The sequence below is a fragment of the Actinia tenebrosa genome, unplaced genomic scaffold (genome assembly GCF_029948245.1).
Source record: "Actinia tenebrosa isolate PJP-AT-01 unplaced genomic scaffold, QUT_ActTen_1.0 PGA_scaffold3__52_contigs__length_22856419, whole genome shotgun sequence".
In the NCBI taxonomy this organism is placed as follows: domain Eukaryota; kingdom Metazoa; phylum Cnidaria; class Anthozoa; order Actiniaria; family Actiniidae; genus Actinia; species Actinia tenebrosa.
Window position 1 is genome coordinate 3,195,478 of NW_028292580.1, and position 15,598 is coordinate 3,211,075.

Below are 15,598 nucleotides of genomic sequence, written 5' to 3' on the forward strand. Positions count from 1 at the left end.
TACACCGTGAAAAAGATGAAAAAACTTACTGACGTGTCGGACGCTAGTCCTTTGTCGAAGTAAAAGAGAAAGAGGTGGTAGAAAGGAGTGTATAGATAGATATAAGACAAAAGAAACCAATAAGAACAAGGTAGGCAAGGAAACAAAAACAAACAATTAAAAGACAAAAGAAAAGGTTAGTTGAAAGTAAAGCGTTCATTAATCCTGTTGGGACTAAGAGTGCCCAATAGGTGAATTAAGCATTTCTTTGGTCTTGCGACAATCATTGTTGCCGTTAATCAAAGAAAGACTGAAAACAATGAAGTCAGAAAGAGAATGGTTAGCTAGATTAAAATGGCGGGAAACTGGTTTGGTGGGATCGTTATTGCGAATATCATAAAGATGATTGCAAATGCAATCACCAAGACGGCGGCCAGTCTCGCCCACATACAAAAGATTACAGCGGGTACATTTAATACAGTATACAACATTAGAAGTTGTACAAACAAATTGGTCAGTGATTTTAACAGTGGATTTAGGACCGACAACAGAAGTGTGAGAAGCTATGTGAGGACTAGTGTAACAACGTTTACGAGAACAGCGAAAAGTACCAGGTTCTTTGTTGATCTTTGGGTAATTATCATTATAACTTCATTAATAACTCAATTATCTGAAATCACAAAATTAATAAAGTTGTACCTCACTGGTTATTCCTTCACTAGAACCATCTTTTTCTTCTCCTTCTTGTTCTTGTTCATCAGAATTGAGAATTGCTGAATAAATTAACCATGAAAAATAAAGTTATCCAATGCATGTTATATAACTGTATATAGTGATGTAACATGTATCAGAAAACATAGGTGCCACAAAAGTACTGCAACTATTGCACTCACCATCATAGTGTTTTTGTTTGCATAAATACAGATTTATTCTGTTATATGGTTTACCAAGAGATTCCTTGTATTCTTCAACACAGAAAAGTTCTGTAGTTCCTGGAACATGTAAAACCACATCCATGTCTGGGTATAACAGAATCCACTCAACATCTGGATTCCTTCTCAATGTTTGGTTATGAGCAAGTTGTTTCTCTACTGCAAGTTGTTTGACTGTAAGAGCTGAATCTGATTTCTTGACTGAAACTGGTAGAGTTGATCCTCTTCTAATTTTAAGCTCCCTTGAGTTGTCCACAAGGTCAACAAGACCCACATTTATCTATTAACATAATCATAATTAATATATATTAATAATAATAATAATTATTATAACAATATTTGGTTATATTACGAAATATATTTACCAAAGAAGAAATGTACTAGTCAGTTGTTTCCCCTGCCAACCCAAACCCCCACGCCACCCCCTCCATCATCCATCAACCGAGCGGGAGAATTTACTGGGCAATACCAAGTAACCATCACAAGCACCTTATTTTCACTCTAACACCTTATTTTCACTTTGGCCCATGATGAGGATGGGGATCGGAGTTTACAGACGAGTTACCCATTGTCCCCTCGTGGGTGGTGGAAACGCGGGCCGTGGAAACAACTAACAACCAAGCGTAGCAAGTGCGGCGATATGCATAGGCCTTTTTATATAACCAGCTGGAGGAAAAGGAGAAGATTTATAGTGGTAACATAAGCTATGTTTCGGAATTCATCAAGTTTACAGGAACCGTATGCAAAGTTAAACTGTCAAATGCAGACAACAAGTAGCCCTCACCTTAACTGGTTCTTTGCTTTTTTTATTTAGGTCGGCTTTTGTTTTAAAGTGGCCAGATCTTTCTTTTTCCTTTTCCTTCTTTGCTGCTTCAAATTGTCTTGATTTTAACTCCATGAATTGATCAAAGCTAGGCACAGCAGCAGCTTGACCGTCTACAGCTGACGATCCACATGAAGTGCAAAACTTATCATCGTTGCCTATTTTCTTGCCACACTTGCTACAAAACATTCTGCAGGTGTCATTAGGCTAAACATAAAAAGAAAAAGGATGAAAAAGATTAAAATATAACTTTTGTGAGCCAAAATATAACAAAAATTTGGAAATCGTTTCGAACGTTCCTTACCTTTCGCCGGGTTCTGCCAATGACTTATTAGTTCCTGGAATGTACGTGCTACACGTGAATATGTAGATTAGTAGAAGAGCCCGCGGTTCTCCTGCAGTATATACCAATATAATTTTTAATCGTTCAGAGTTTTTGTTTTAGTACTGGTATTATTTTGAAAATTGAGTTTTGTTTTTATAGTTTTGACTTTTGTAAATGCGTTTTCAGATCTGAATATTTTTAGATTGTTTACTTATATTAGTGTTTTTCATCGTTTAATTTTTGTATGTGTTTTTTGTTCTAAACTTTGTTAAAGTGTTTCGAAATTTACTGTTTTGCTTTGCTTTACTTGTTAACTTATTTTGATACTTGTTAACTTGTTTTGATACTTGTTAACTTGTTTTGATACTTGTTAACTTGTTTTGATACTTGCTAACTTGTTTTGATACTTGTTAACTTGTTTTGATACTTGTTAACTTGTTTTGATACTTGTTAACTTGTTTTGATACTTGTTAACTTGTTTTGATACTTGCTAACTTGTTTTGATACATGCTAACTTGTTTTGATACTTGTAATATCGTTTTGTCCTAATCGGCCACCGTACGTAAACCACTTCTCTGGAAAGGAAAACACAGAATTTGAATTAGTGACAAATGTTTGTAATACATTTGTTTTCTTTCAAACATGTTCAGGTTGTTTGTCACTTCTTTCAGCATTGCCAGTTAGCAATGTTGTTAGTTTTTTAACAGGATTTTTCAATACTTTATTTATTTACAATATTACTGTAAATGTATTACAATAAATATACAAATATAGTTTATTACTCTCATATTCATAGAATTATTAAGGAAACAGACAACTTAAACAACTCGATAGTAAACTTCATTGTTCAAGTCTGCATAGTCTGTCTTTCTTTTATTCCGTTTGAAGACTAATCGGGCGCAATAAGGTTTTGTTAACTTGTGTTGTATTTTTGCACCCTGTATTATGATTATTTCATGTTGAATTATGTGTAGCTTCCAGGTCATATTTGTGAATTAAAGTCCTTTCGAACCTACTTTGTTTCATGACGGTTTTTAACATCGAACTAAGTTGTACCAATCATTTAAACCTTGTATGCGCCATTTGGGATATCAGTAGAAGCTGTTGGGTCATTGCTCTTTCTTTTTAAATCATAATTAACACGACTTTTTAAAGGATGAAACGAAATACAGATAAGAAGTCCGCCAGGAGTAACTATCGAATACCCCGCATCAGAAAAAGCTTCCTTCTCCAGCGGTCGGTGGATAAATAAAAAATTGTCAAATATTCCAAATAGACTTGTTTCCAATCTCTTTTTGTAATAGGCGTCTTGGCTGGATACGTTTGGTAGCTGAATGGTTTTATGACACTCTAGATTCAAGATTAGAGATGTTTCATTCATTTTAGTAAGATTACGAACAGCAGTAACAGACATTATTTCAAAAGTTGACGTCATGTTACTAAAAAAACGCATTGGCGCGCGCTACAGTTTTCCCAGAGGTTCGATTTTGGCATTCTCGAATGGAATGAAAGTTGCGTTAAACGTTTCCTTTTTCCTTTAGTGGTACACTATATATATTGCGGTGGAATATACCTTGATCAAATTACGCCTGCATTATATGACTTTTTTTCTTATTGTCGAGATATTTACTCTTTCTTTCTTGCTTTGCAGAATGCTTTTAAGATAGACGTTTGTCTTTTGTTATTTTGCATGTGATAAATAGCAATAGCACAAAGTAAAATAGAATGAGGTAACCATAAGGCTTGGGCACATGTTACTTTAATAAGTAGTTTTCGCATGTAATTGCGTGGTTGGCAAATTGCTAAACAATACTAAAGTAATTGGTTGTCGGTCTTGGTTTGCTACTCTTGCTGTCGTTGCTACTGCTGCTATTTCATGGTCCTTAATTAAGCTCTGCTGTTCTCTAATTATCCGAGAGTTTGAATCTAACTAGATACGTTAAGTATACGAAGTAGAGTGATTGTCATATGACCGTGAAAGAAAATGGACCATTTAGTTTGTACTTTTTGATAAAGAACAAAAGAAACAATGGGTTTAGAGTCTACTACTAACTATATTAGTTTGCGTATTCTCTCAAGGTCATATGAAAATCACTCTAAGAACGACAAAATATGAAAAAATGAAATGATTTGTGCTATAACTGGCTTTTGACCCAGGCCTTAAGTACCTTGAGATTGCAAGAATGTTGTTACAAGAAAAAGAACATTCGAGCGGGATCGATTAGCAAACTTTTGCAATACTGTAACTATTGTTTGGCAACACTGGCTATTGCATTCATATCTTAAGAAATAGCACCATACCTAATTTCGCTTTCTCTTAAAGGGCCACATGGACGAAAATCGTTCCAAAATTAAAACTCTTTCATTCGAGCTGGCACTTTGCTGAAATAATCTTGAACACATTAAGAGCCTCTCACTGAAATAACTTTCTAATATTCGAAAGGGAAGGGCCAAAATTTTACGATTTATTTTCGTCCGCCATTAATTTCTTTGTCACGGCCAATGAGTCATTATGTACTGCAGTTTTACGCTGTGACGTCATTTACTCAACACCGTCATGTTAGCGTCGTTTTGACTATACATTTCTTGTTAGATTACCTGAAGTTTATTTGATGTTTTTAAACGCGTTATCGTGAAAAGAATCTCTAAACAGACTTTTTTTAAACCTTTGATACCTCTTCAAATATGATGGAAACTCCTTTGGACGCTCGCTTTATCAATCCTGAAGAGTTAGAACCATAAGTTATAATGTATGAAGATGAAGCCGAACTAGAAGAAGAAGCAATGCTTGGGGGAAGAGGTTTTCATAAAAATTCCTTATGTTCATTTCATTATTTGTATCTGCTACATACTGTCCATGATATAAAGATCTTAAATTTGAAGTTTCAATGTAATCTAATAGTGATTGATGTTATGAAAAAAACCGATTGCCTTTTGAATTCTGCGTTGTGATATAAAGATTTGTGACAATATACTTAGATCTATGTGCCGAATAATTTAGAATGTGAGCTCCGTAACTCTCCTACCTGATTTACTACAGAACGGTTATTATTTGCTTCAAAATGTTTATTATGCATTGAATAGGTACAAACATACGATTATCTAATATCATCTTTGTAAAAGAACATGTCAAAGGTTTCTTATTTATTACTCGCGCGACAGCGTAGTCTGTCACTCAGCTCGTAGATTTTTCTTTCATTGTGTGGGATGTCTCGCGGACCCAAATTGTGGGGTTGCTCTTTGCCCTTGTATGTAAATATACCTTGAAAAGTTGTTATCCTTAAAATGATTCGAATAAATCCCGAATATCTTAGTCACTTCGCGCGATGGAACCGCTGGAATCTCGTCCATGCGTCCTACTTTGTTGTGATTCTTGGCGTGCCGAGATGTATTGAAATTTTCGAATTATGATCGTCAGTATTATTGAAACTGAAAAATTACAGCGCCTAGACATTTTTTGGTCATATAGTAGTTAGGAAACCGAATGAAACATTATATATTTTCTGAATAAACCAAATAAATCGAGTTTTACGAACATGGCACATACATTACCCACCAATGTTTTGGTTTGGGTTGAGTGAATGACGTCATAAGTACTCGTGCCAGTCTTCTTGAGTCGAATTCTGTGAGTCAAAGAAGTTAATGGCGGACGAAAATAAATCGTAAAATTTTGGCCCTTTCCTCTCGAATATCAGAAAGATATTCCAGTGGGTGGTTCTTAATGCATTCAAGATTATTTCAGCAAAGTTCCAGCTCGAATGAAAGAGTTTTAAATTTGGAGCGATTTTCGTCCAAGTGGCCCTTTAAGGGTTGGCCAATTTCAGTTTTAAGTTTTAGAAGTTCTTCTTGGCTCTTTCTCTTGGAACATACTGCCACGATGGGTATGGCAGGTCTGGCAGGTGTCAACTTGGGCTTTCCGGAAGGAATACTGGTAACTCATTTTTTCAATAAAATGTTTTCTGATTGCCGAGTAACTGAGAGGTGCGCCTTTGTTCTTCATTTTGAGGCCATTGCTTTTAAGGTCAGGATGCTGTTGTGTGACATCTTTCCAAATGCCACTTAAGCTGTAGTTAGGGTCAAAATATAGTTTTGCAGTTCTTTGGCGCCTGTAATGACTTGGTCCAGGATTGTAATCTTAGATGAAATTAGTTACTAACTCGACGACAGCTGGAAGTAGTCTTCTTGCATTGTTCTTGTGTTTCCCTTGTTGATCGTGTTGCAATGTTGGATAGCCCACGTTTTGTTTTCTTAAAAGAACCCATATCTTTTTATCCGATATTGCAAACACCTTTTTAAAGGGAGTTTTGCAGACTATACCAAGGCTAGGAAGTGTGTAGATAATCCTCCTTTTCACATCCTTAACATGTGAAATAACCTGTGAAACACCTGTGAAAATCAAATCAATTTTTTTATAATATAAATCCATTTCACATGGTAAAAACCTGTGAAAAACAAATTTACGTGTTGTAATAACTAATTAATTTCACATGCAAAAGAACACGAAATTATATGATCTTTAGATCTGAAAATGTGCATGTGATCCGCACGATCCAACCTTTGTGAACAATATAACAAAAAAATGTGAAACAAAAACCATAAACATTTGAGTATAGAAATAGTTTTAATTCTATCAAATCAATAAATAAAATTTGTGAAATATATTCTAAAACACATTATTGAATGTTTCGTAATGACAAGAACTATACGCATGTAATTATCATAGTCATATCAAATTAATTATAATTTAATCCTAAATAACGCTCATGATTATTTTTACTTAATTTACTTAATTTTCTTCGTCATCATATCCTACATCTTCAAACTCCTGGTTTTCGTTTCCATCTTCTCTACCATCTTCGTCGTCTTCAAACTCTTCACCCTCAACGTCTTCTTCGTCATCATATTCTACGCCTTCAAACTCCCCGTCGTCGTTACCATCTTCGCCAACTTCAACGTCATCGTTTTCAACCTATTCTTCGTCACAACGTTTGTCTTCGAAATCCTCATCCTTTGATTCATCACCTTCCTCTTCGTACTCAGCTTCTTTTAATTTCTCGTTCCCTTCACCTTCATCCGTTCTGGTCACTTCTTTTCCAACACCCTTTTTAGTGGAGTTTTTGTCTATATCGGTCATAATAAAATAATTATTGCATTGGTATATTTTCCAGCTACATTCAGTTAAATGGTTCAGCGAGCCACAATCGATTTTGTTACTGACCTTTTTTCCCTTTCTTTTCACTGTGTGCAGCAACTAAGAAAAGTAAAGAACAGTATTAATAGCTAGTTCAGTTCAAACTACCGATACACAAACTCAACGCATATTATTTCAACAATGCGCAATTTTTTATTGTCTCTTTAAAGTTATGCTCGAATTTTTTGTTTTTTGTTCGCCCCCCCCCACCCCCCCCGCTCCCCCTGTTCAAAAATCTAATGGTCCGTCCCTTAGTCAAAGATTTTTTAGGGTAGACTATGACCTTGATGAGCGAGGCTGTAAGTCTTCATCTAAACTTGGATGCACCTTCATCCCTGATTAAGGTTTTTAAGGTTTTTTTAAAGGAGCCTTTTAAACAGATATGCAGGTAGAATTTTCTTAATTCACATTTTAAATCTATAAACAGTTTCTATAGACCCTTCACTATTTTGGTCAGGTGGTATTGGTGAAAAAATGGGAGGCTTTCAAATAGTGACCATCAACTGTGTGGTCTTGATATATATATCGTTTTACATTGAAGAATTATATACTAAGTCAGAGATCAGTTAGAAATGAACGGCCGGGATCTCGAATACTATTTGGCCTCGAGGCTAGTAGAGAACTTTTCTTATTGCTGGGAGCCGTCAGGCCAGCAGCAACACTAATCTTGGGGTTCCTGTGTTTGAATTGGGGTACCTGTGTATCTGAATACCAGGAAAAATATCGATTTTAGGATTTCTGTCATTCGTGCAATCGAGATGATTTTGAGCCTGCAATCGATCTGGATTATCTTTTGATAAAGTGATTACCATTTCTGTTTGTAGCATCTTTTGGCTCAAGATAAATGGAAGTGGCATATCACACATAACACATTAACTGAGGCATGTATTGTACCCTTTTTTTTTTGTTGTGGCTGAACTTTTTAAATTGCCAACAATGGACTCTTTTACATTGCCATCATCATTTCTAAAATTAAAGGGACACTTACAATTAATTGGACATCTGTTACTGTATATTGTGTTACTTTTGATTACTTGCCAATAATATACAACCAGTTGAGTGCTCAAGAGGCAAATACACTAAATCTTAATTAACAAGCATTGAACTTTCAAAAAGAATAAACTTTAAGACTATACTTACTCATTTTTACCCAGTAACGTTTATGACGGACCGTCCCTTGCTTTACACGATCCAAGCTCTGATGGAAAATTCCCGAATTGCAACAAACATGGTTTGAGATCTTTCAAACTGATAACACTGTAGTTTAGAAAAGTATTTCAATCTACCTTTGAAAGTCAATTTTCGGGGGGAAAATGGAGGAATTTAGCTCTATACTTTTGACAGATAAAAGAAATGCAATTCGAAATTGCTTGTCATAAATTTCTTTGCGTGAAAGATGCGTCAGTAGGCATAGATTCAGGGATTAGTTTAAAGCCCGTCCAATACTGTTTTATACTAGTAAAATTTACACTGTCATAAGCTATTCTGAAACATGTTTGCAAGTAATAAACCTGTGAGGTTTAAGACTATTGCCTTTATCATAAAATTACACAGTTATAGTTTTTATATCGAAGTAAAATTTCAAAAGACATATCATTGGATATTATCCAGTAAACGAACCTAGAAAATGATGTTTACTTAATGCAAATGTAGTGCGGTCTGGAATCGCATTATTAAACGTTACAAAAATTGTATCCCAAACAAAGACATACTTAACCACAAATTAAATAGTTACATACCTCGACATAAAATGGACATTGCGAGGTGAGCGCCATGGTTTTGATAGAAAATCAAGTGCAATTCTGTAAAGAAAGAGACAATATAATATAAATGTTTTAGTACTGAACTGATTAATGATCTAAATTCAAAATGACGATAAGCAATTGGCGTTTTTGTGTATTGATTTTGCTCTACACCATCTCATCGAAGGCGTAGTTCAATCACGTGATACAAATCAAAATTGGTTGCAAAATAATATTGGGATACCTGTGTGATTTGCAGCTTATATTATTGATTATTTGTAAGGATTAAGAAATCTATCTCTTAGTAAACACTATTTTGTGGCTTTTTAGATCCAGAAACGTTTTGCAACGACCAGCAGCCGTAATGTTGTCAATGTTTAAGATTTTATACCTCTAATTCTCTAAAATTTCTAATCCAGACTATAAAATATCCCTCAAAATAAGAATTTATGGTTGATTTTTAATTTCAGTTCTTTGGTTGACGGTCGACGAAATGCTAGTCGGCGAACGAGACTTCGAGGGTCGCACTTGGACGATAACGGTTGTAAGCTATAGAAAACACAATAGAGGAAAGGAAATTAATAAAGGCAACAAGGGTGACGACTATTTCTTTGATTTTACAACATTTATTGAATTTTATCCAAAAGAAAATAAAGTTATAAGCTCTTCTAAAGACGTCATATATGAAACAATGGTGAAGCCATTGTCATCTTATAGAAAAATCGAAAATTAAACGAGACTTACCTGGAGGTCGAAGTTTGATTCGGATTCTGCCGAGTCATCAGTAGCACAAGAAGTCACGCGCATTCCCAGAAAGTTAATTCCTTCAATATGAGTACATTAATCATTATCTTCACCATCATCTTCAGCAAAAAGTGAATTGTAATAACGTTTTGCTTCTAAACTTAGGTATTTTGTTGCAAGTTCCAAGCAGTTTTCTTTAACTATAGTCGGAACTGGAATCGGTTCTTGCGACCTCACTTTCAGGGATTTAAGATTAAGCGGACGGATTTGCTTTTGTTTCAAATAATTGATCTTCATCGGTCTTTCATAGGGATTAATAGAACATCTAGCAAAACACTCCCCATCTTTGAGTTTCTCAGAAACAAGGCTGCCACTGCTGTTTGTCGACCCACTCATACCAAAGTTGAGCCAAGCCAAATTCTTTACCCAAATTTTTTTTTCCTGTATGTCCTCTTGGCGGCTGACATACGCATTGCGTAAAAACGTTTTATATGACTTGACCATGTCCAGCGAAACTTCATGTTCCACAAGGTTTGTTATACATTGTTCGTTCAATTTTGCTACCCAATCGGCAGGAGTTTTGATTGTTTCAAAGCGTTTTGTAGCTACTTCTGAAGCAAAACGCCTGTCACATCTACTCGCTTCGTTTTAACGAGATATTGGCAATAAAAAAAAGATAATTCTCTTTGAATTGTGCGGGACAATTGTCAGCCCAAAGCACAAGGTGTCTAAGCACAGCTGTTTCACTCCGTTTCAAGAAGAAATCCAAAAAAAGAAATCCCTTCATCGGGTCCTTCTCCTCCAACGGTCGATGGATAAATGTATGCGTTCAATTTCTTATTATTTGCGTCAAATATTTCAAATAGTCTTGTTATCAATCTCTTTTTGTAATAAGCGTCTTCGCTGGATAATTTCGGTAGCTGAATGATTTTATGAAAGTCTAGATGCAAGACTAGAGATGTTTCTTTCATTTTAGTAAGATTTCAAACAGCAGTAACAGACATTATTTCAAAAGTTGACGTCATGTTACTAAAAAACGCATTGGCGCGCGCTACAGTTTTGCCAGAGGTTCGATTTTGGCATTCTCGAATGGAATGAAAGTTGTGTTTAACGTTTCCTTCTTAAGAATGGTACACTATATATCGCAGTTGAATATACCTTGATCAAATTACACGTGCATTATATACCCCTTCCGAGAAACTTTGTCACCCGTGAAGCGAAAAGCGTATAAACTAGTGGCGCGGGGAGTCATGGGATAGTTTATATTTGACCACGTGCACACCAACACATGGGTCAAAGCAATCATGCCGCGAGCATTAAGTGACGATTTACGGATGAGAAGCGTACTGCTATATGGCTATATGGCTTAAACCACAGTAAAGGTGACATTGCTGTTCGCCTTGGCATGTCTTCAAGGTCCGTGTTACGCTTCGCCCGACGATATTACGAGAGACGAGATGTTTGTGCTGACAAACCAGGAAGACCTGCTGGTTCGTATTCGCTATCGCAACAAGAACAAGCCGTTTTGATGCAAGAATTGTTAGAACACCCAGAAAAAACTCTATCTGAGCTCTGTAGATGAAGGAGTATGCGGTGCCAGGCTTTCTTTTTCTACTTTACACGACTATTTCAGAAGAAATGGCATCACACGCAGAATGGTAATATTAAACGTTAAATGCATTCTTGTAAGCCGATGAGAAATATGTAATCATGAATGTTGTATTCGAAAATTGCTGCAATTTTTCATTCAACACATTTCACTTTCGGCGTTCATAGCTCAAAATAATTCCTTATCAAAGATGCGAAGAAGATCGAATAAACTATTGGTCTGTGGTATCACAATTCAATCCTGCGATGTTTGTGTTCCTCGACGAGTGTGGATTTGTAAGTTCTCTTTTCAGAAACTCATTTTGTTATACCTTTTTAACTGATCTCCGCACTGGGTTTGTCACACTAACAGAGATTATAACAAATGTTTCTGCATTACAGGATAAACGAATTTCGAGACGCTTTGGATACAGTTTTCGAGGCTATCGAGCTCAAACGCAAAGATGGTATGGCAATTGGGGTCCCAGGATTACTGCTATCCCTGTCATCTGCACGGAAGGAATAATAGACTTGAGTATCCGCCACGGGAATACCAATGAAGAGAAATTTCTTGAATTTGTGAATGAAAACCTTATTCCTAATCTACAGCCGTTTGATGGGATTAATCCTCGCTCTGTGGTTGTAATGGGTGAGCACTCACGTCACATCAGATTTTGTTAGTATTTTATTGCAACGCACTAAATTAATGAAGACAATTGCATTATATTCATTACAGATAATGCTAAAATTTCACCGCTGTCGTCGTGTAGTTCAAGCTATAAATGCTAGTGGCGCTCTTGTGGTATTCTTGCCATCTTACAGTCCTGACTTCAATCCATGTGAGAACGTTTTCTCTCAAGCAAAGAGTTGGATTCGAGGAAATGATGTTGTGTGGCAAGTGTGTCGTGATGATCCAGAGGAAATGGTGTTTGAAGCCTTCATGCAAATCTCTGATGCAGACATTAGAAACTATCTAAGATTTACAGATTACTTGTAAAGCCCTCCGTGCACTTATTTGCAAATGACAAATAAGCATGTAAATGATACTCAGTAACAAACAAAACAACCATAAAACATTTTACATTATTGTCAAATAATAATTAAAGTTTCTTAAGATCTTCTAACATCTTCTTCTTCTGTTCCTCAAACTCATCATTGCTAAGTACATTGGCATCTTTAAGGTTCTTCAACTCCACAAGCTGTTGAAGAATCATCCCTCGAGCTTTAATCTACAGAGCAAACAGAATTCCACTGCTTAATTTTTTAACCATGTTATGTGTCAAATAACTTTCCTTCTAAACGCAATTTCAAGAGGACTTCACACCTTTGTTTCATTTGGTTTCATGGCGGAATCCACTTGTGTTCTGGCCGACTGAAGTGAGGTAGAACTACTAGTTGAAGTCGTGGTCACAATGGGAGTCATATTAGATGTAGAAGGAACTGCACCTGTAGGCTCTAGTGCAAAAAAGCAGCATTCGGAGGTACGGTGTCTTCGCGGTGACTCCCATTTACCTATAAAAACCATTATCACAATCGTCAATGTTGTGCTTAGGTTCGAAAAGCAGTAATGACCCAAACCATTGTTGATCCCGTGTAGAGGATTATATCTCCGCTTTTTGCAGCGACTTTTATTGCAGTTTTAATAAGGAAGAAACCCCCAAATTTCCAAAATTACCAGAGTCGTTTACATGCGCGATTGAAAGATCGCTGCAAACTACCACACATTTTATTGTGTAGTGGATAAGAAAACCTAACTTTTTATCTTACATTATGAAAACTGCTCTACAATTTATCGATCCAGTCTAACTTACCAACATTCTAACCCAACACTTCAGTTTAAAATCGCTAAGAACTGAGCCATGTGTTTCACGTAGCCTCGACAAATAGTTATTGAAAAGGCACTTGTCTTCTTCGACGGAATCATTTTCTGCAAATTTAAAGACAAACATTAAATTCAGAATACACCGACTGATACTGAATACTGTAAACATAGCAATGGAACATTTTATTAAAACCCGTAACATAGGTCAGATCATAACGAACTTGTTAGAAAAGAAGTGGCATTTTATAATTTATTCGTTTTTATCGGGTTCCCTTCAAATATTCACGTGCGCCATGCACAAACGATTCTCAAATTTAAAACCTTACTAACAAAATTATCACAGTCCAATTTTAAGCTTTACAAAAGAAAAAATGCAGACAGACAGCTAGCATAAAGGTATTTATCCATTTTGAATTGTATCACGTTTTAGTGCTCAGTAACTTACTCTTCTTCTTGTTTTTTGACGCCTTGAAATCAAGACACATGACTTCGTCCTCGTCCACAGTCTCTCGTTTCTTTGGCAAACTTGTTTTTTCGAAATGCGTATGTGGCTTCAACCAAAATGTGACATAGTTTAGGCTTTCAGCTAAATAGGCCTCTCTTAGGTGTTCCTCAGTACAAATGGTCAGTTTTCTTCCTCTCGTGCCATAATAACCAAGGTCAAAACTGCTGATGTCCTTTGCTGGGCTTATTTCTTCAGCGTGTTTTTTCACTAAATAGCTTTTAAACTCTTGGACATTTTTGAATATTGGTACTTCTTTCAAAGAGAACATGGAACATTGATTTTTGCTCTCGTGCTTATACACTTTAAGCATTACGTTAATGCGTACTGCGTCGGCCATAATGGCTCTTTAAAAAATCCCGCGTCAAACAAACTCCCGCGTCAAGCAAGTTTCCCGTGCCAAGAAAGCTTCTGCGTCATGCATGGTTTATTTGAACGCATTTCCCATGAACCTCCGCGTCACTAGTTCATACGCTTTACGCTTCACGGGTGACAAAGTTTCTCGGAAGGGGTGTATATGCCTTTTTTTCTTATTGTCTAGATATTTACTCTTTCTTTCTTTCTTGCTTTGCAGAATGCTTTTAAGATAGACGTTGGCCTTCTTTTGTTATTTTGCATGTGATAAATAGCAATAGCACAAAGCAAAATAGAATGAGGTAACCATAGGGTTTGGTTACTTTAATAAGTAGTTTTCGCATATAATTGCGTGGTTGGCAAATTGCTAAACGATACTAAAGTGTGCGTGTAATTGGTTGTCAGTCTTGGTTTGCTACTCTTGCTGTCGTTGCTACTGCTGCTATTTCGTGCTCCTAAATTAAGCTCTGCCGTTCTCTAATTATCCGAGAGTTTGAACCTAACTATTCCTTATTACTTGCTAGAATTTTTAGATACGTTAAGTATATATCAAGTAGAGTGATTCTCATATGACCGTGAAAGAAAATAGAACATTAAGTTTGTACTTTTTGATAAAGAACAAAAGAAACAATGGGTTTAGAGTCTATTACTAACTATTAGTTTTTTCTATTCTTTCACGGTCATATGAAAATCACTCTAAGAATGACAAAATAGGAAAAATAAAATGATTTGTGCTATAACTGGCTTTTGACCCAGGCCTTAAGTACCTTGAGATTGCAAGAACTTTGTGACAAGAAAAAGAACATTCGAGCGGGATCGATTAGCAACGTTCTGGCAATTTTCAAGTTTTGAGTTCTATTTTGCTCTAAGTTGGACTCATTAGCATGTAATATATTCTTTAGAACAAGTCACAGTCTGTGGTAATGACACATGACGACCTGATGTGGAATGTCTACAAATGAACAATACCACGTTCACTGCACTAGATTAGGATTCCACATGTTTTGCTCTCAGTTCTGAATATTTTAGGCACAGTCAGGGCTAACACAGAGCAAAAGAGAACTTGATGTTGGAATATTAGGTGTAGACCTTTTGCAATACTGTAACTATTATTTGGCAACACTGGCTGGTACATTCATATCGTAAGAAATAGCACCATACCTAATTTCGCTTTCTGTTAGGAGTTCGTGAAGTTCGGTTTTAATTTTTAGAAGTTCTTCTTGGCGCTTTATCCTGGAACATACTGCCACGATAGGTATGGTCCTTCAAGGTCTTGAATTTACTTTGCGTACTTGTTATAGGTTTGGCAGGTGTTGTCTCAGGCTTTCCGGAATGAATACTAGTGACTCATTCAATTGAGAATTGAAATATTTCAAGAATTATTCATAAAATATATGAAAATAAGTTAAGGATTCCTTAAATAAATGTTTTTGTACATAATTCTGGAAATAAATACAAATAAGGAATAAAAACAAAGCTACCACAGCGTGAACTTGAATGAACTTGAACTTTTTTAGCCGGTATTCTTTTTCGCTTTTCTTGGTTGTGCCCCTCATGATCAGCCTCATGATCAGCCTCATCATCGACCACCACATAA

The 15,598-nt window shown here is 36.0% G+C and overlaps 2 protein-coding genes across 2 annotated transcripts; one reads left to right on the top strand and one right to left on the bottom strand.

Moving 5' to 3' along the window:
* Positions 1–663: 663 nt before the first annotated feature.
* Positions 664–2,225, bottom strand: LOC148907759 (uncharacterized). The gene is made up of 4 exons (XM_089035163.1): positions 2,039–2,225; positions 1,696–1,941; positions 873–1,191; positions 664–752 (listed from the first exon to the last, which is right to left on the bottom strand). The coding sequence occupies exons 2-4, from the start codon at positions 1,921–1,923 to the stop codon at positions 664–666; spliced, it is 636 nt and encodes a 211-aa protein (XP_088891289.1). The 5' UTR covers positions 1,924–1,941; positions 2,039–2,225.
* An 8,916-nt stretch (positions 2,226–11,141) lies between these two features.
* Positions 11,142–12,320, top strand: LOC148907760 (uncharacterized). The gene is made up of 4 exons (XM_089035739.1): positions 11,142–11,275; positions 11,536–11,620; positions 11,726–11,965; positions 12,060–12,320. The coding sequence occupies exons 1-4, from the start codon at positions 11,142–11,144 to the stop codon at positions 12,318–12,320; spliced, it is 720 nt and encodes a 239-aa protein (XP_088891865.1).
* Positions 12,321–15,598: the final 3,278 nt, after the last annotated feature.